The following is a 21,326-nucleotide window of genomic DNA, read 5'->3' on the forward strand; positions in this document are numbered from 1 at the left end:
AAGGGAACTGAAATACAACTGTATAAATATATATATAAGGTCATAGGACTTTTTGTATGAAGTAGTTTACATAGTCACGTTATTGCTTATGACATATTTTAATACATTTAATGTACTGTAACTGACCGTACATAACTACAAACCTTGAAGTAAAATGGAAAATGCAAGCAAATAACAACATTTTGTTTCTTATATCCTTTAACTTAAGATGTTGCAGATTCATTCGTTATTGATTAAAAAACAGTCGATTGTAAAATGCATTCTGTGTGTATTCTACATAGAATGTGCATTCAAGACACTTTGCTATTATGCAAGTTGACAATGACACTTAATACGCTTCAGTGCTCATGTGCTCAGGTGAATCTGGCTCAGGTGAGAGATCTCAGTGTGATCTCCTTTGACTTTGACGTGTGTGTTTTTAAGACTTCTTTCTCTTTCTATACATACACAAACATAAACAGATGCAGACCGAGCGCAGAAACATGGAATGGATGAGTTCATCTCCGCTAACCCCTGCAATTTTGACCACGCTTCAATGTTTGAGATGGTTCAGCGGTTGACTCTGGACCACAGACTCAACGATTCCTACTCCTGTTTGGTAAGTGAGCTTTCAGTTCTTTTCAGTTCAGTCAAGACGTCTGGAGATGTCTAGTATTACCTTGTATAATATCAACCCTGTTACTTTGAACAGCTGTTGAATGTGTGATCTCTGACATACATAAAAAAAATGAGCGAATGGTCTAATGATATGCAATGCATTTGTGATATGCATCCATGGTTGTATCTCAGGGTTGGTTCAGTCCAGGCCAGGTGTTTGTATTAGACGAGTACTGTGCCAGGTACGGAGTGCGGGGTTGTCACAGACACCTGTGCTACCTGAACGACCTGCTGGAGAGGGCCGAGAAAGGCTCCATGATCGACCCCACACTGCTACACTACAGCTATGCCTTCTGCGCTTCTCACGTGCATGGCAACAGGTACAACTGACCTCTAATGCTTTTAACCCCTTAATATCGGATTTATTCATCCAGTTCATAATTCATTTTCTCTCTTTTCAATTCATCGTACACTCACCTGAAGTTCTTCATGTCTACCAAAAATCACTCCATACCTTTTCTCAGTTCTCCCTTTTTATTTGTCTATACACCCACTGTTCACACATGGGCAGAAACAAAGGTAAAGACAAAGGATGCAAAGAATCTTTGTGGCTGCAAGCAGGCTCTTTCTCCTCAGTGTGTTGTAGAAACTGCCAGCCTCTCTTTTGGGGGCACATGGTTAATAATGACTTCTTTATAGAATCCCAATAGGAGCCCAAGTTCTCTTATTACTTGAATCATAGGAGTCCTCATACCAGTGGTTTTCATTACTAGTGTTTGAGATGCACAGTACTGCATATTTCTCTTCATTAACACACTAGCAGAAAACTCCAGGAACTAGATAAGGAAGACAAAAGGAGCAATTGTGTCCCCGGGACTAGAACTGAAAATGATTGTTTTAATCCTACCTCAGGTTATTTGATCTTGTACTAAGGAGTTTACGTGTCATAATATCACGCTAAATAGTACAGATATTCGGAACTTCTTCATTTTACCTTAAAACTTTTGTTGTTAGCATTTATTTCTATCATTGCAATTCAGCAATCTTTTACATAATACTTTAAACTTTAAGGGATAGTTAACCTTCAAAATGAAATTTCTGTCAATATCTATACACCCTCTTTTCATTTCAAACCTGTATGACTTTATTTCTTCTGCAGAATGCAAAAGAAGATATTTTGAAAATGTTGGTAGCAGAAAACCGTTGACTTTGTGTCCACATTGATTTTGTGTCCGTGCAATAGAAGTCAATGGGGACCAACGTTTTTTTTTTGTTACAAACATTTTTCAATCTTCTTTTGTGTTTTGCAGAAGAAAGAAAATCAAACAGGGTGAGTAAATGATGACAGAATTTTCATTTTGAAGCGGAACTATTCCTTTAATTTAGACTCAATATAATCAAATAACATGTTTTTTTTAAATGTGAATTTTAAATAATTGTTTTATTCTTGTTTGTAACAAAAAAATGTTGTATTGCTTTTACTATTTGCATCTTTTCACCTGCGGTTCGATTTTAGTTTGCATTACGGTTAAGCTTGAGGAGTTGGGGCTTTGAGTTTCATCTCTAGAACCTTTACAAATATCTGATTTACAGCTTTAATATTTATGAATAATTGAACATTTTCTCTGTAGAAATAAATAAACCTGGTCTGATTCCTTAAGCTTTGGCTGATTTCTAGACAAGCAAACGGCAGATATTTCATTTCGGTCTCACCCTGCATGTCTTATCACATTGCTTGGCTTGTGAAATGCATTTTTTTTTTACATTTTTCTCTTTTCATTCAGCTTTTTGTATTTATTATTTATTTCCATTGATGTTTTCATGACTTAAATTGCTGGTTTCTCTTCTTTTATCTTTCACTTATATTTTATCCTCATGCCATCTCCTCATAACCTTGTGTATGTGCGTGTATGTGGGATATGAAGCCAAAGAGTGACCGGGCTACTAAAATGGCCCGTGTCGGAGAGCGAGCTCCTTAGTGCTTTGTTTCCCTCCCCCCCTGAGCCCTTGACCCCCTCTAAGAAAGAGAACAAAATCATGGATGTCTGGAGAAAAAGGGAGTCTAGGTCGCAGGTGGTCACAGGCCCTAGAAGGTGAGAACATAAATGTGGCCCATTCTTATGGGTTTGATTTTGCGTTATGCCCCACCCTGGCACTTAACCTGACACTGGAATATAAACTAAGGCTATAAATGCATTATAACTTCCTTACATGTGTACAATTCGTATGCATTCTTTATTTGTAAAGTGTGCCAAATGTAAAAATGCCATAAAATACAGATAATACGAAAATTCTGATTTTGGTTTCAAGTGCAAGATATATGTGTGAATTTGTGAGCGAGGAAAAGAAATAAAAAGGGTGCGATAGATGGGAACAGAATGTGATAGACATGTGTTGAATCAGTGAGGAGCATGCAGGGTAAAGAGAGAGACAGAGAATGTAGCTGGAGGTCAAGGGTTGACAGGTTGACAGGTCATCTCTCTGTCTCGCCGTCTCCCTTTCCAAACTAAGTGTCTAAGGCCGGTCTCCAGCCTGTACACTTGTGCCAAAACCTCATGTCCAGCCAATAACACTCTCTTCATAACTGACATGGGCCCCAGTCTGCACCTTGTGGCATTATGGTCCTATTCTGATATTATTAAACCAAATAATCTACAAGTGTTACAGATGATGACTGTGGATCTCTAATGTTGTTTGACATGATACTACTGTATCGTTACCAAAACTGGATTACCATATTCTCGTGTGTATGAATATGTGTGATGCCAAGTAGTGTGTTTAAAATTAAAAATAAAATAAAAAAGTTTAAAAGATACGTCTTTTTGTAGGGACCAAATGAGATCCAGAATGATTTTGTGACTGCAAGCTACAGTATAATTTAATATTTGCATGTCTACATTATAGTTTATTTAATCTTTTCAAGCACTTAAATAAGGTCATTTTTAATGGTCCTGTGGTATGTATCATATTCCATGTATAAACTGTAAAACATGTTAATTTAACATAAAAATATTAGTTAACACAATGAGTTTGCAACAGATTTATTAGGTTAAGTAATATTTTTAAATTGAAATTTAAGCAACTTATTTTTTCAAGTTGAACCAACAAATTGTAAGCGCTCCTTAAACGGCATGTATATCAAATTTAGAACATAGCATGTCAGACCATGTTAACTTTACAACTTCACTATGGTATTGATTGAACTAGCCTACATGTTCAGTTAAAGGCGTTAACATGTCCAAGGTATATAACAAATACGAGGAAGATTTTTTCATGTACGAAATGTTTTTTTTTATTTTAGAAAATAAAATAATTGTAATTTTTCTTAAGTAGACAAAATTATCCTTTTTTGCTTGGCAGGCACATCAGTCGAGATACTTTGTCCCGCTGGTTCTGTCTTCTATCCATCAGTGTTGTTGTGACACTCAGATAGAACAGAAACACACTCACAGCCGACGTATGTCACCTGCGCGGAGTTTAACACACAAGCGCACACCCGCGCCCGTGCAGAATGTGACTAAAGGGCCCGGCTCCTTATCGTTTGTGACACGGTAGACGGAAGGAGAACTGTGAGCAGAGTGTATGTGACAGTAGAGGCTCGGGTCGGCGTGACAGCGGTTTGAGGAGCAGGAGACGTGACACGCTCCTTGTCAGGCCGCTCCTCATGTCAGCCCAGCGCATGCTGAAGAACAGAAAATGAAGAGTTTGGGGGGCTGGAATTTCAGGGGGAAACGGCTGTCACGCCGTACGGGGGTCCAGTGCTGAGTGGGGTGTTGGTGGCAGGGTCGCCCTCTTCTTGTTTATAAAAATACCTTACAAGTACAGCTGTTGTAGACACGGAACGGGAGAGAAAGCAAGAGTAGATGTTTGAAATCACACTCAAATCAATTGGGATTGTCAGGTTGCCATAAGAAGATCAGCGGATGGATGTCCAAGCGTTTTATGATAAACTTCATTACATACCGTGTGCCATACATGCAATGAGATGGATGTTGCGTTACATTTTTGAGCGTTTTAAATCTTTTCATGAATGAACAGCACAGCAGAAACAGGAAGTGTTGAATACGTCATGGTAATTTGGGTAAGTCCAGAAAAAGACCAGGTGTGGCACTGGATGGATCAGGTGAACTGTTTTCCAGTTTCTCACACTCTCTTCAGGGTTTCACATGAAGTCACAGTAAGAAACCGGCGAGTGTGTGTGTTTATGTGGTGCGAGGTTGAACCCCTGTGTGATGAAAGTAGGGGGCTTTGGTAATCTGTGCCAATGTCTTTGTATTGTGAAGGACTCTTTATATGACTGTGGATGGGGGGGTATAAATCAGACCCTTCCAAAAAGCCTTGCCTAAGGAGGTGATCACACGCGCACACACACACACGCACGCGCAGGCTTTGGTTGACTATCCCCGCACACACACACACACACACGCACACACACTTCATTGCTTGCGTTGCTTCATGCATTATTGTTTTAAATCCCAATTATTTAAAGCACTTATGCAATTCACAAAATGAATCCAATTTGCACAGTAGGCAATAAAAAGAAATGCTTAACTGAGCCACACAGCATTACTCCACTGCATTTCAGGTCTCTAAAAACTTTTAAAGTGCCGATTGCGTGGTGCTCACGGAGAGATGATCGGTTAAAACGCTCTCCTTTCAAGAAACATTTGATAAATCCTTGGTGTTGGTCCTATTAACATTTGCCTTTGAGTATTTATACATTCAAACACTTATGCAAATATACCCAAACATGATAAAAAATAGTGTCTCATTTTCGCTGCTTTTTATTGTAATAATCTTTGTGATTCGTCACGATGCGGGGGTGAGAGACACGGATACACAGACAGAGGACCCAAGTGCAGACAGGGTAAGGGGTAAACTAGACTTTTAATAACAATGACAAAATACAAAACAAAGACCCACGTGATGGTAAACAGGGGGAACAAGAACAAGACTAACTAAACTGACAAGACTAGACTAGACTAATAACACATCACATGGCAACACAATAAACTAGACTCACTACACGACAGGAACTCACCCACACGACAAACGCAACACAGTGTAATGACCCGACACAAGACAGAACACGGGACATTAAATAAAGGGACAAATGGAACAGGTGTGGGGCATGAACTAATAAACAACCAATAACGAGAGATACAAAAGGGCGGGAACACAGACAAGGACCGGAGAGAGTATCGAAGGCCAGGGTCAAAAATGACTCTCTCCACACATAACAAGGGATCCTGCCATGATTCTGCCACAAGATCAAGAAAGACATGACAAGATGAGGCAGAATCACGACAGTGATTAATTAAAGACTTTTTCTGACTCTCTGACTAACACACACCTTCTGTATCTCAACTAAGCAGTTGTAAATGAAAAATGATTCATAGTGCTGATATAGTTGCCCTGTGTCTGGCCTGTACGTGATCTTTGTGAGTTTAATGAGGAGCAGTGGCATTCATGTTTGTCTGTGTGTGTCGCCTCAGGCCTGATGGAATCGGTACCGTCTCAGTAGAGGAGAAAGAACATTTCGAGGAGATCAAAGAACGACTGCGCGTGCTGCTCGAAAACCAGATCACACACTTCAGGTAGATCACTGGCAATCTGGGCAAAATTAAAGATAATATAAACAAAACCTACAGGTGATGTTGAAATGTGTGGTACCCTGTAACATAGTTTTGCTGTCTTAAATTGGTCAGCTTGGCTTAACAGGTCATTTCAATTTACTATTTTCGACAGTGGTGCATTGCTATTACAATTTTCATTGCGATAAAAAAATAGTAAGTTCAAATGTCTTGTAAAGCCAAGTTGGTTGTAAAAATTTAAGGCAGCAAATTTGTTTTTACAGTGTAATTTTTTCCACAGTATTTGCAGTTGCAGAATACATAAATGTAAATGTAGAACTGGATGTCTGTAAGAATTTTAAATAGGTAACTCAGAAAGTTTAAATAGGTATTTGTAATGTTTTTTCAAACCCTTTCTAATAAAATTCTCTTTGAAGGTATTGCTTTCCATTTGGACGTCCAGAAGGAGCCCTAAAAGCCACATTGTCGCTTTTTGAAAGGGTGTGGTACCATTTTAATTTTTTAGCTCAGTTCAGTCAATGTGAAATTGTTATGCATTAAAACTGTACTATTTAGTATTCACTTCTGTAGTTTGCAGTATTTATTATATATATATATATATATATGGATTGTTGACAAATAAATGTGTAAATGTGTCTTATGGTGTGACATAAAAAAAAACTAGCAATGAAGATAAATCTCTCTCATGCTATTTTATATTATTCATTTTTTTATAGTTTTAATATAATTTTATATTATTAATATTATTAACAGTTTGTTTTCAAAATTTTTGCTGTCACACCATAGGACACATGTACGGTATATTTGTCAATTACCCACATGCAACATTCAATCTTTTTAATTAATTCAATTACACACACTTACATTACCATAGACTGTTTCATTCGACACATGTGCCTGGCCCGAAGTTAACTTTTGGTCTGTGTTTGTTGATTGGTCTGGCTAGTGGCTAATAATATATCTATTTATATTTTATTTAGTTTATATTAATATACATTTTTATTAATGTTTTTTGTATAATTATAAAATATTATATATTAAATAAACAATTTGTTGAATTTTATTCTATATCAATTTGATTAAATTAACAATTTGTTGAATGGGTTGTGTAACTTTGTCACATTTAAGTTTAGCCAAGTAGCGGTTCTTCTACTGGTAACCCAAAATAATACTGGCTAGACATACTTTGCTAGCTATGTAATTTGTTATTTCTATTGCTTGTTATCAGAAATAATATAAAGGGACTGCTTGCAGATGTGTACCAGAAGTTAAGTGCATATATATATGTAATGCTGGATTTCTCTTTTCTTGTGTTCAGGTACTGATGAAAGACATCGTGACACCTGTACCTCAGGATGAGGTGAAGGCAGTGATTCGAAGATGTCTGGAACAGGCAGCTTTAGTTAATTACCAGCGTCTATCTGAATATGCCAAGGTGGAAGGTAGGAAACACATTCTTGAGTGAATGTTCTCTTATCTACCTTATCTCTTTTTTTCAAAGGCACCTCTAATACAGTACTTGACATGTTTCTCACATGGAGACAGTGTTAGCAACAGTGATTCTGTTAGTACAGTCCTTCCCTTTCAGATGAAGTGCTATAATGCCATTGATGACAAAAATCTTTTTTGAGAGAGACAGTGACAATGCCTGATGAATTGGTAGTAAATTGTAATGTTCACAGACGCTTTTAAATCAGTACCTTTGAAAATTTCTTGTTTACTTGATTGCCCAGATAATGTGTAAGATTAATCACTTTTTTTCAGATTTCTTTTTTAACTTGAAGTGTACTTACTGTATTACTATTATTGGGTATATTCATAAGTTGGCTCAGTTCCTGTCTTAATATATATTGTTGCTGTCCTTCTGAAACCTTGTATGTCAAAATTCGCTGTTTTTAAGGAAATGGAAATCACTTAACTTTTTAAATGATTAAATACTGTGTTGTCAAAGTTGACAAGCACTTTTAATACTTTTTTAATACAAAACCCAGTGACAAACATAAAGGGTAACTAATAATAATGATTTATGTTTATTACAAATAAAAATCACGAAATATGGAGATACGAGGTTTCAGAAGGACCGCAGCGGTATGCTATTTTAGCCATTACGAGCTACTTTTTGAATAGTTTTTGCTCCGGGTTTGATTTCATATGGACAGAAATCTGACACTAGAAGTGTGTAAGTAAAAATGCATTCAATCCCCTCTCTCAGATCCTGACTTCAGTGTCACACCCAGGCGCAGATTAACGCACAGGCTAGCCCAGGCTGCAGCCTAGGGGCCCCACCTGTTTAGGGGCCTCTGATTGGTCAGATCTTTTTTATTTAAAATTTACTTCAGCGCGAACAAAAAATAGACCCTCATTGGCCCAGAAGAAATAAAACAAAAAATAAGCCCTTGATTGGATAGATGTGACATTTGGGTCACATCTGTCCAATTAGCTGCTGGTGAAATCATGTCAATCATTTTCATTTACATCCCTGCTATTGCTAGATGGCATAATGGCAAAATGTCCGAAAGAAAGCACAATAGTGGAGCACAAAAATGGAAAATACAAAGGTTAAAAGAACAACGTGACTAAGATAGCAGCAGGAGGACTGGCAGCTCGCATTGGCTAACATCGGTGCTGCGGTTGATGAAACAACTGCAGCGTGATCCTTAGTTGTTGCAGCAGTTAGCTCATGTCATCGGGAATATTTCAAGGAGTTATTCCACAATGACACGCAAATTATACAGGCTGTTTTTTAATTGTGGCTTTGTTTTATTCACAGTTTATATAATGCACATTGGTTTGTGTCTCAGTAAAGATCCACCGAGGTTTTTTTAGGGGCCGTTCATATTTCGCATATACTTGTATAAAACTGGAACTTGCGCTCTCCTGGTGTTTGCCGTTGCAACCAGGAATGTAGAGGAAACACTGTGGTATTTGATGTCTCAATGTGTGTGTATCCGAGTGATATTGTTCCCGACGCCCCTCGCAGCATTGATTTGGTGTCCCAGCTTGATTCTATTGAACCCTGGTGCGTTTGCATTCATCTTACGTCATCACGAACGTGCATGACACATGATAGTAAACAGAACACGGGTCAATATGTTGTGTTTTTTATTCACTTGAAGCTATTATGCGCAGCGCAGAGTAAACAACACTTGGTCTTACTGTTTGTTCGCTTACAGAGCTTTCTGCTGCTTGCAAACAGACTATTTATCAGGACTATTTTTAAATCTGGAAACATCGTACACCGCTCTGAATCCACTCGCAACTCACAAAACAATGCAAGCTCACTCTTGCTCAAATCCAATGTAAATTACCAACGCTATCATCTCTTACATGTGTTTTATTGAAGTAAATACATTGTAATTAGCTAAAGCGCATGCGCAGGGTTCGTGTGACAGCTTTTACAGTAACGATTTTCCATGCAAACAGTGCCCCATTCCGAACTAAACTGCAAGCGTGAAAGGCACCTGAAAGCCACCTAAGGGGGGGGGGGGCTCACCCAAAGAGCAGCCTATAGGTGCCCCTGACCACCTTAATCTGCCCCTGGTCACACCATTCTGCTCGATGGTTCTTGCTGCTCTATGAATTCCTGTGGTTTAGCTTTTAGGTCTAGATCTACTGTACAGTGACAAATAGACTTTCCTTTTAGTTCCTTAAAGCCTTTCCTGCTTCCTCTGTTTAATGCTGATTCACAACCTTTTGTACGAGCTTCTTTGTGCCTCTTTTTCCCTTTCTTTCCAGCTCTGCTCCCGTTCTCTATGCTTTTGTATATTGGCTTTGCTTACAGTATTTGGAGCCTCTCTTGTTAAGCCAGTTTGTGAAGCCAATATACAGCGCAAAGCTGGGATTGCCCACTCAAGCAACACACGTTTGTGAGTTGCGAGTGTGAGAGTCTCTTTCATAGACATGGACAGCAAAGCTGTGGCTCAGAGACAGATGGTCTGAATAAATATTTGTTGTGATGTCGATTGATTGGACATCATTTTGGAGATCATTTTCATTTCCCCAGCAAATGTTTTGTCTCAGATTTATGCTGACTATGTCCATGTCCATAAAGAACTGGGCACTGCAGATACTAAAGGAATAGACTAGTATCTGTTGACCAGATGATGTCTGTGGTGTATACTATTGACTTTTAATAACAGCCCGCTGAATGTGATGTTTTGCTAACCCAAGCTAATTGCAGCACACTGCCAAATCTCTTTACAAACTCAAATTTTGTATATTGGCATATTTTAAGAATTAAGAGTTCTTAATGCAAGACGTTTTCCCCGCTCCCTAATTTGGTCGGGGGACTACCAATGTGCTTCTCTCTTTCACCTCTGACCCCATGCTCTTGCATGCCCCGATCCTGTTTTATAGGGAAAAAGAGAGAAATGTATGAACATCCTGTCTTCTGTTTGGCGTCACAAGTGATGGATTTAACCATTCGTGAGTACCCTCCTCATACGGAGCAGCTCCATCACTTCCGCCATCCTTTTCACACACAGGCATATTCACAACGTTTATTTCTTTACACTGTGAACAGCCCTGTCTTCTCCGCCTGCTTGCCTTTTACTATAAATGTGTTGCTCTTGTGTGTTCAGTTTGATATTTCTTTGCTCTTTGATCGGATTGTTTTTTTTTTCGCTGTGTGAGACTGCTTCTAAATATGTTTTCATATTTTTCGTTATTTTACTTGAATGCATTTTTACTTTGCTTTTGTTTAAGTCACTTTTCCCGCCTTTGTCTTCTTATCAATGTGTCCCAGGTTACTGGTCAGGTCTGCATTTTTAAGGTAAAGGGAAGTTAAGCAATGATCCAAACAGGGAGTCTAATATAAGTTTCAAAGTGTGTATATTTCAAGTCATCGTGTTTCTAACCATGTTCTCAACCACAAGTGAAATACATTTTCAACTGTTCTCCACTTCAGCAGATTTTCACAGTGCGTCTGTGTTTTTCCGTCTATGATATGTTTCTTTCATGGGTCAAACTTTGTTTCAAACATTTTGTATGATTGTAAGACTGGTCTGTTTTTAGTTTCAGCCTAAAACAAAAACGATCCCTTGTTGAATGAATTGCAGGTCTTCAGTATCTCCTACTGCGTTCTTTCTTTCTCTTTCCTTCATGGTGTCTCAACCAGACCATGTTTTCTGTTTCTGCCCTTCGGATCACCTGGTTCTCATGTTTACAGTAAACAATGAGGATGAGGAGAAATTCATTCTGGAAATTTGCGTTCTTTATTGTTTTGTTGATATTTATAAAAATAAGGTTTTATTTTTTCGTACTTGTCATGTTATTGGTTGTTTAATTTTTTGCAATATGATAATTATATAAAATAATACAATATTATTTGTTTATTTTTTGTTTCTAAATATGTTTACATGATTGTATTTCAGTTTTAGTAAAATACATTTTTATTTTCAGTGAATAATTTTAGTGCCTTAACTTAAATTTACTTCAGTGTATTGCTAAGGCTTGCTAATTTCAATTTTTTGTTTAGTTTTTTAAATAATATTTAGAATGGTATTTTATTTGATTTCAATTAACAGAAATGTTTTAATAGTTTTAGCTATTCAAACTATTTAACACTGTGTTCTGATAGGCTGTGATTTGTGATCGTGTCACCCCACGCCCCATTTTCACATTTATTGTGGACCAACAGTTTGCTTCTAGCTGGAATCTTGTCGCGTCACGTTTCTCTCTTCCTCTGTTCTCCCTTTACCTCTCACATGTGGGACACAATAAAAGCTGACTCTTACTTTCTCTTTCCTTCTCTCTTCTTTTTAGTAGAGAAAGCTCTGAAGGATCGGAAGGGTCCAGGTGATCTTTTGTCTGACTTACTGTATTAAAACAGCCCCCTCCCTCCCCAGCTCGGTAAAATCTCATAGCATTCTCATGACACACTCATGACACACTTAATGGAGATGTCAGGGGAATGCTATGCCTATAAATCCAGTGCATGCAAATGAAGATGCATTTTCCATAGGCTGGTGAGAGTTACTAGTCTATGGAATGGGTAGAGTGAGTATTTCCTTAATTCCTCCTAAAATATTACAATTCTTTTAACATATCACATCACGTGCATCATAGCACATCTTTATTTTGATTAATTTGTAATTAAAGTGATACTCTCTCTGCGCCAAGTGTGATTAAAAGTGTGTTAAACGGCAATAATGATGGATTGTTTGTCTGTTATGTTGGCATCATATTGCTGATTTATACTTTTGGCGTACACTATGATCACATGAATATCATTGTTATTCGTCCTAACCGAATAGCTATGATATTCCTGCTGATCATAATGTGATGGTTTCTGAACCCTTGAAAAACTATCAATCACATACATTTTACTAGCTTCTAGTGGATAGGTTTGGAAACCCTGCATTGTATGACATGTCTTGAATCAGGCAAATCAGGTATTTCACAATTGTTCAAGCATACACAGTAGTCCTTTACTGGAGTGTATTTAGCACACAAGGATTCAAAGCTCAAAATTGTAAAATATTCTCTAGAATGATATTGAAGTACCTGATATTGCACCACCTGACATATGCACCACTGTTGATGTTGTTCTTTGCTTTTAATAACCCTGCATGGATGGCAACTCTTTAAATGGCCTTCAATACAGAATTTTGTGAACAAAAGATGATTGAGATACAATTAGAGGAGGTCAGAGGGTTAACTCACTATTGGGGAGTGTGTTTTGTGTTTAGGGATGAAAGCACTGAAGGGGGGTGTAACTCTTCACAGCTATGTTAATTGTTTTGACATTTGTCGCAAAGCAAATGATTTTGCGTTCTTAGTTTATCTGGCTTTGTGTTTCTCCATCAAAGTGCCACATTTACCACCGTCAAATATTGAAGGCCATGATTGTTAGTTCAAAGCCATCAGCAAAACCCCTCTCTTAAGGTTGTTTGAGTTATGTAAAATATGTATCCATGCATCTCATCGATGTCTCTGGTCGAATCCAATCGTAAACACATTCACCATTCTCCTCACATTTTATGTACTGTGTACCCATCACACTAAAACCTAGAGAACATATTTCCATTTTTGTGTATGTAGTTCTTTACTGTCATCATTTCTGGACACCGAAGAGATTAATTCTTTTTAGTGGATGAGATAGATAATAAATGAAACATTCATGTATGATAAAAAAAAATAGGAATAGGAAACGAGATTATACAAACTCCTGCATGTGCTGAACATTATGCATGATAACTCTAGCATATTTGTTGTTGTTATTTTTGAATCCTCTCTTTTCCTCAGTTCTTTGGTTTGACTCATATTCGCATTGCTCTTTACTGACTCATTATGGTTCGTGTCTACAGAATCGAGTGTTGACAGAGTGTGAAGACTATGTTAATTCTCATTAAGCCGTTAACTAGACGGCAGAGTTGATACATGCAGAAGCTAATTCGTGGTTAATTAAGTCACTTTTTGTCTCCAGAGATCACATTTATGAAATTCAAATCAAGTATTCCTGAAGTTTACCCGTACCACCTGTGTAATTTTAATTTTTATCTAAAATGTACCAAACATGCAGGTAAAGCAATATTCTTTGGAAAAAGTTTTTAAAGAAGCAAATAGTTTCTCATATTATATTTCTCATATATATATAACTTTATACATGATACAGTAAGTTAAACAAGTATGAGTGCAGTAGAATGGCATCAGAAAAGGCATCGCATTAAAACAGGTTGAGGAAAGTCCAGTGTTGTGTTTGTCTACATGTCTATATTAATAGTTTCACCTTTGTGCCTCAGAAAATGTAGGCCGCTTAGCAACACCTGCCAAAAAGCTGGAGGACACACTGCGGCTGGCTGAGCTGGTCATAGAGGTGCTCCAGCAGAACGAGGAACATCATGCAGAGGTGAGTGTACCAGATACAAGTGATAGACACATTTTAAAATTTTAAAGGCACATTTTTGCTTAAAAAAAGCAAAGAGGCATTACAAGTTCCTGTACATTTTATCAGTGTTTGGGATCCTTGGCAATTTGGCATTTTTAGCCTCAGTCTGTTCCAGCTGTGGTACAGGAACACATTAGAGAAGCTATCATCCTTACAGTGGTGGAATATGTGTTCTTCACAGGCTACAGCGATAAATACAGGAGGTCAGGCGGTATAGTATTTCCACTATTTGTCTTTCATCAGTGCCGTACCCTGCTCTTGCTTGCCAGCCTCATGATCTGGCCTGCCCTTGAAGAGGCATTACTTGGGCATAGCAAACCAAGAGTCAGGCACCTGCAGGGTTTGGGTTTATTCAGTTTCAGTTTGGTTCATTCTGAAGTTACTTTGAATTTCAGAGATTCCGATTACAGCTCATTTGACTGGATTATTTGTTTGTCCATGTTATTGATTGACAGATAGATGAACGGATGGATTTCAGCTGTTTAACTTCAGACTTGGCTGAACTGAAATTATTATCATGCAGCATGAGCACAAATTTACTAAGAAACAGTTATACTGTAAAACTTCTAATACATACTTTATTTATGTCTATTTATTTAAATTCTATTCTAATGTGTTTTTGTTTACACTCCTGGGGCCAGGTTTACTAAAGCATTAAGCACATTCAAACCCATTTGTAATAAATAACACAGACAGATATGGATGCATGGGGTTGTTTGTGTTATTTTGTTCGGTAATCCAGCCATGTATCATGTCATTGAAATTGCATGTTCAAATATAAATATGTTTAAATATGTAAGGTGTACATGCAAAAAAATCGCATCAAATCTGGCCATTGGTGTTGAATGGATGTACAGCTGCGGAAAAAATAAAGAGACCATTTCAAATTTCAAAAACAGTTTTTCTAAATGTACTATTTATAGGTATGTGTTTAGGTAAAATTATTATTTTTGTTTCATTCTGTGAACTAACAATATTTCTACCAAATTTTAAAAATATTGTTTCTATTTGCATTTATTTTCAAAAAATGAAAACTGGAGATTAGGTCAAAATAACAGAAAAGATGCTCTGTATTTTTTCAGACCTCAAATACTGCGAAGAATACAAGTTCATATTCACTTTTAAGCAATACAACTGTCATATTTGTACATGTATTTAGAAAAAGTGTAAATATAATTTTTAATGTGATAACCTCAATTTTGATCAGTTTTCATGTGTCTGCGTCAGTTTTTTAAATTGCTGTTGGATGACTTTGTGTCACTACTGAGGTTTGATTTTTATAAAATTCAACACAGGACTGGAATGGCCACAATACATCTAGAAATGCTGATTTCATGAAATTTTGAAATGGTATGTCATTTTTACACCATCTGGGACAATAAAAATAAAATCCATGCAAATTATTTCTATAATTATTCTAACCTCTTTTTAAACCAGATTCAATGTCACTGATTTTTGTTATACACTCATGACTGACTTGTGTCCATTTGCATCTTTAAATCCTGAAGCCTTTATAAGGTTGAATTGCATCAAAATACATTCTAAATAACTCTCACTGTTTTTATTGCTTGTTTGTTGGCTGGAAAAAACGTTGGAAAGGGTAAAGAGGTATGTAGACTCTAGAGCCCCCTCTCCATGTGCATGTCAAAAAGCTCCTGCACCATGGATGAAGGGATCTCCACCTTCTCCCCAATTTCTCTCCCCGCCGACCCATCTCTGCCTGGACACCCCATCCTTCCCCTGGTCAGCTGTCCCTGTGGAGCGTTGAGCAAGTGGCTTGTGTTTCCACAAGCATATGAGGGGGACCAACGCTTCACCCCCGGAAGCAGTCCCCGACAAACCTCACAGAAAATGAGACTGGTCTCATTTTCATCCTTGCGCAACCCCAGTAAACTCCAAACTCCCCTCCGTCCCGTGTCCTCCAGTTTGGCCTGCTAGCTTCACTAACCAGCTCTGACTAGAAATATTTAAACCTTATTTCTTTGTATGTTTAGACAGAAAGCAAAAGTGCTCTTCTGGTTTCAAACACACTGGTATGAGGTTTTTTCGAGTGGTCAGTGACAACAGCATGCCTTTTAAAGGAGAGGACCCCATGAGCTACATTTACTTTTCATTTGTCCAACATGTTTTGCTGGGTCATATGTACAGGCCAGATGTGTTAAACACAGCAGGGCAGTTGGATCAGCAGGAGTCATACAGATGTGTGTTATAATTTGGTTGTTGAAGAGAAACTATGTTGTTTATTGAGCCCTTACTGCTGATCAATGCTGCTGCTGCATGCTGGGAATTTTTTCTGATTCCTGTGCATGGACTTATAGAAACTCACATCTGGGAAATGAAATAAATATGTACACACATAAAAATATGTGTGTGCGTGTATAGTTTAAATTCGAGTTCAGCTTTTTGCTCTTAGAGGTAGTGGCATGGGAGTTTCACTGCATGTGATCAACACATGACACTCCACAGAGACAGTAATTATGAAAAACGACATTGATGAATTGATTTACACATGCAACGGAATGTGCGTTTGTAAATCTCAAATCTGTGCGGGGTCCACAGAGACCACAGTGTGATCTTAATAAGGTGCTAAATTTACCAATGCATAGATAGATCTGTGGACTGCCATACAATTTAATATTAGAAATCTAGATAAACTATATCTTTGATTTAGCTTTTAATTTTCTCTTTTTCTGGATCTTGTTTTGCCTCTATTTTTCACTCTCCAGGCATTTGCGTGGTGGTCAGATCTGATGGTTGAACATGCCGAGACGTTCCTCTCTCTCTATGCTGTGGACATGGATGCAGCACTGGAAGTTCAACCTCCAGACAGCTGGGACAGCTTCCCCCTTTTTCAACTTCTCAACGACTTCCTGCGCATAGACTGTAAGCATTTAACAATCATCTTGTCTGTTTTGGACTGGTGTGTATTGCTGCTCTTGTTATGAGGCATTCTTCTTATTCTGATTATATCACACTGTATGTGACCCTGTCTGTGAAATTTGGGCTAAAGTCTCATAATCTAATCAAAGTTGTCATAGCTAAAAAACGACAAGAACGGGTCATGTGTGTTTATCACTGTAAATAATAGATGGTATGGTAGATTTTAACAAACCATAATCAAAATTTTCATTCATTATACTGAAGCAATACATTTTGAATACTGCAATTATTGATTTTATTGATGCTATGTTTTATTGTTTTGTATTGTTTTATTGTTTTTTGACATGGCCTTACTCAGTCAATATGAAAGAAATTAAGATGATATTTTCACAGTATGTTCTTTTACATACGTGTAAAAAAACAGCAAATCACAAAATGACTTCATCTTAGGTTTTCACAGGCACGATCACATATATTCTCTATTGTTTTGAAGGATACTAAAGTGTAAGCAAAATCTATATAATATTTGTTGAGAAATATATAGACTAAAATGAATAATTTATGAAATTTTGATAATCATCATTACCAGCATCTGGAAATTGTATTTTCATTTTAAGACTGCCCATGTTTTCTAATGTTGCAATTTAATCATATTGAATGCAAACAATGTATACATTTCAACAAAGCAGGGCCCTAACAGACCATATACTGTACTGTAGTGTAGAATATTAGAGGCCAAATAATAGCAAGTGCAGGGAGTCAAACCAACACATTGAATGTAAAGAGTTTGCTTAAGGCCCTGTCACGTCTCTAATGAACTGAAGTCAATAGGGTGCTGTCCATGGTGCTAAAGCCACACTGCCATGAGCTGCAGTTGACTCATTATTCTAGTGGCTCAACAGCTTGACAGGTTGTTGTCGTCTGGTAACCAAATCTTGATATTGGCATGTATAGCAAAAGGTAGAGATATATAGAAAAGACGTGAGAAAGTCAAAAAAGTGAAAAATTGTGTAGCTACGGAAAAGATGGACTGGACTTGAATGGCCACAATACATCTAGAAATGCTGATTAAATAAAAATTTGGAATGAGCTCTTATTTTTTTCCTGTGGCTGTATATACAGTACATAATATACATACATGGAGAGAGAGAGAGAGAGAGAGAGAGAGAGAGAGAGAGAGAGAGAGAGATCTACTGTATAGCAAGATTATCCTTACCACAACATAGACATCTATCACCACCCCAGTTCTCCTAAACACAAGAGCACAAACACAAGCAAATACAAACAACAGCCTACAGCATGCACTACATCTGTGGAACAGGACTTTCAACATGGAAGGTCACATATTGTCCTCTGCCTGTAGCACTGGGTTAGGCATGAAATAGCCAGACAGGCGCTAAAACAGAATTCATTCATGGTGCTAATGAGGTCTAAAACAGAGAAGCCTGGGAGTCCCCAAAGCTCCGGCCACTCGCTTGCGGACAGACGCAGCCAAGTGTGCAACCACTGCCGCTCAAGTGGCTAATTGGAACGGAGCAATCAGGGGAAGCAAACAAACACGGAACCTACTGTGTATCGACCTTAAGTACAGTAAGAGAGATTGGAGTGAGAAAGACATTGTGAATGCTCCTCTTAGTCATAACATGATAAAGCATTCTGGTCACTTTCATACTCATTGCTTAGTCACACGCTTTGTGTTACTACGCTGAGTTTACGGCATTTGTTCACAGTTGACTTTCCCACTCTGCTTTTGCAGATAATCTGTGTAACGGGAAGTTCCACAAGCATCTTCAAGACCTTTTTGCGCCTCTGGTTGTGAGGTACGTGGATCTTATGGAGTCCTCCATAGCTCAGTCCATACATAGAGGATTTGAACGAGAGTCTTGGGAACCCGTCAAGTAAGAAAACTTGATTTATCACTTTATTTTGAGTTTTGAGATGTGCAATGGGTTGTTTGTGATCTGTTTGGGGGAGATGTCGATTTTTCTCTTGATCAGTTGGTTAAAGGGATAGTTCACCCAAAAATGAAAATTCACAATTTAAGACTTTCTTCTGCAGAACACAAAAGAAGATATTTTGAACAATGTCAGAAACTGAACAACAGCGGTACCCATTGACTTGATTTTGTTTTGTGTCCATACAATAGAAGTGAATGGGTACCGCCATTGTCCGGTTACCAACATACTTCAAAATATCTTCCTTTGTGTTCTAAAGGTTTGAAATGACAAGAGGTTGAATAAATCATGACAGAATTTTCATTTTTTGGGTGAATGTACAAATGACTAAAATGCTGTGCAATTAAACTTGTTTAATATATCCGTACCAGATGAAGAGGATATATAAAAATCTGTTTTTGTTATTTCAGTCTGTATGTTTAACTAGCTCTAATCTCTTTCCTGTCCTTCGTTCTTGTTATACTCTTATAAACATTTTCTCTCCCATCCAAATCACTTTGATAGAAAGTCGCATCAAATAAACATAAGACAAAGTGTGTGACTTTTAGAAAACTAACACCATTAGCAAATCTGCGCTTTAGAAAAACACGTGTTTGTGTTTTCTTTTCATTTGCACTTTTTTCAAAGAAGCGCATCTTTACAACATCATCTTATCTCCAAATGAATTCCTCGTCATCCTGCACTCTAAACATATAATGCTATTTTGGCCCTCATCACCTTTTGCTTTGTTCTGTGCATCTTCATCACCATTCTGTCCTGTGTTTTTTTCCTTTCCACAGGAGTTTAACAAGTAGTCTGCCCAGTGTCAACCTACCAAATGTGAATCTACAAATGCCCAAAGTCCCAAATCTACCAGTGTCAGTTAATCTGCCAGCAATGCAAATGCCTAGCTTTACCACCCCCAACTGGATCCCGGGTTTATCTGATACAGAGTGTGTACTGAATCTGTGCTGGATTTTAATACATGCATGAATGGCCTTAGCACAAACATACCTGGTTAAATTCACATTGGGATTTTCTCCAAATTAATTGCAAACAGTTTATAAACAGATTTACACTTAATCTCAATCTGTTGTTGATTTACTCTGTTTTGGTTCATTGTAATGTGGGTAACACTTTAGAATACTGTTTCTTACTTAATGTGTAACTAAGAAGGAATTACTGCAGAACTAATAGGTAATTCCTCATTAATACTGACATCTGCTCTATTAACTACTAAGGAAGGTGTGTTAACTAATCAGTATGTAGTAGCATTTTATAATTTCGTTAAGTAACAGTTAACTAATCAATAACTTTCAAATTCACTCATTCCTCCTTAAGAACTACTATTAGTTATCAACTAATTCAGATTCTACATAAATAACTATGAAGTAACTACTAATAAACAGTCATATACACAATTGACCATCACAATAATCAAGCTGTGGACATTTCTTCTTATTTACTATTGCTAGTACTACTATTATGGAAGTGCATACTATTGCCACCATTAGTACTACTATTATAGAAATGCAATATGCATTTCATGGAATTCTTGTACTCCAAAAGAGTCATTACAACAAATTTTGTTTTGTTTTCAATAACCAGAAATCAACTCCCCCACTCCAATTGCCTTGTCATAATTAGCCACTTACCTCAAATAGGTTTATGATCTTCAAGTACAGTATGTGTGTCTGTTTTCCACAGTATACTGTATATCACGTTACCATTGCGTATTACCCTGCATGTAAGGCAATGACTGTTGGAAGTGAAAATACAAGGAACCCATTATTAATGTATAAAGAATTACTACATAATTCTGCGAGAATTACTTAGAACCTGGAACAGTATTCTAAAGTGTTACCGTAATGGGTTATAATGCACATCAGCGACAACAAACACAAACAGATGCCTTGACAATCTGCCATAAATAAACAGATGCTTTGCAAGTGACCAATTTCCTATAGGTTTACGCATTTTTATTTTTTATATTTTTTTACTAGGAGGAGCAGGACACTGTAATTCATTTATGTAAGTGAGAATAGCAAAATAAAGTAAACTGCGACATATTATACCCAACATTCTTCATACAGTTGAGTACCAGTAAAACTGATAAAAAATTTGGGACCAAATTATTCAGACACTTTGACCTGACCATGTTTTGCTTAAGTGCTTTTTCCTTTAATTGCTAATGCAACCTTTTTACACCACAGACTGAACACAATTTAGCATTGCTTGGTAATTATTTGGCCTAAATTGGTATTATCTAAGGGGCCGATCAGACAGAACGCGTTTTTTGCTGTTAGACACGCCTCTTTTAAATTGTTTTCAGTTGGCAGGGAGCGTTTTGCGAGCTGCTTATGCGCGCCGGGCGCTTCGCGTTTTTGCCGCCTGCTGCACCTCGCGATTTTGGCGGAGCGCTCTGAGTGGCTG

At 37.5% G+C, this 21,326-nt stretch overlaps 1 protein-coding gene across 1 annotated transcript in view; it reads left to right on the plus strand.

Moving 5' to 3' along the window:
* cadpsa (Ca2+-dependent activator protein for secretion a) overlaps positions 1–21,326 on the plus strand; it is a 105,874-nt gene that overhangs the window by 60,771 nt on the left and 23,777 nt on the right. Inside the window, 10 exon segments of the mRNA XM_057362768.1 lie at positions 462–598; positions 790–977; positions 6,093–6,194; positions 6,608–6,671; positions 7,510–7,633; positions 10,548–10,616; positions 13,934–14,040; positions 16,806–16,962; positions 18,716–18,857; positions 19,694–19,846. Coding sequence (XP_057218751.1) covers positions 462–598; positions 790–977; positions 6,093–6,194; positions 6,608–6,671; positions 7,510–7,633; positions 10,548–10,616; positions 13,934–14,040; positions 16,806–16,962; positions 18,716–18,857; positions 19,694–19,846 — 1,243 coding nt within the window.

The sequence above is a fragment of the Triplophysa rosa genome, linkage group LG20 (assembly GCF_024868665.1).
Source record: "Triplophysa rosa linkage group LG20, Trosa_1v2, whole genome shotgun sequence".
In the NCBI taxonomy this organism is placed as follows: Eukaryota; Metazoa; Chordata; class Actinopteri; order Cypriniformes; family Nemacheilidae; genus Triplophysa; species Triplophysa rosa.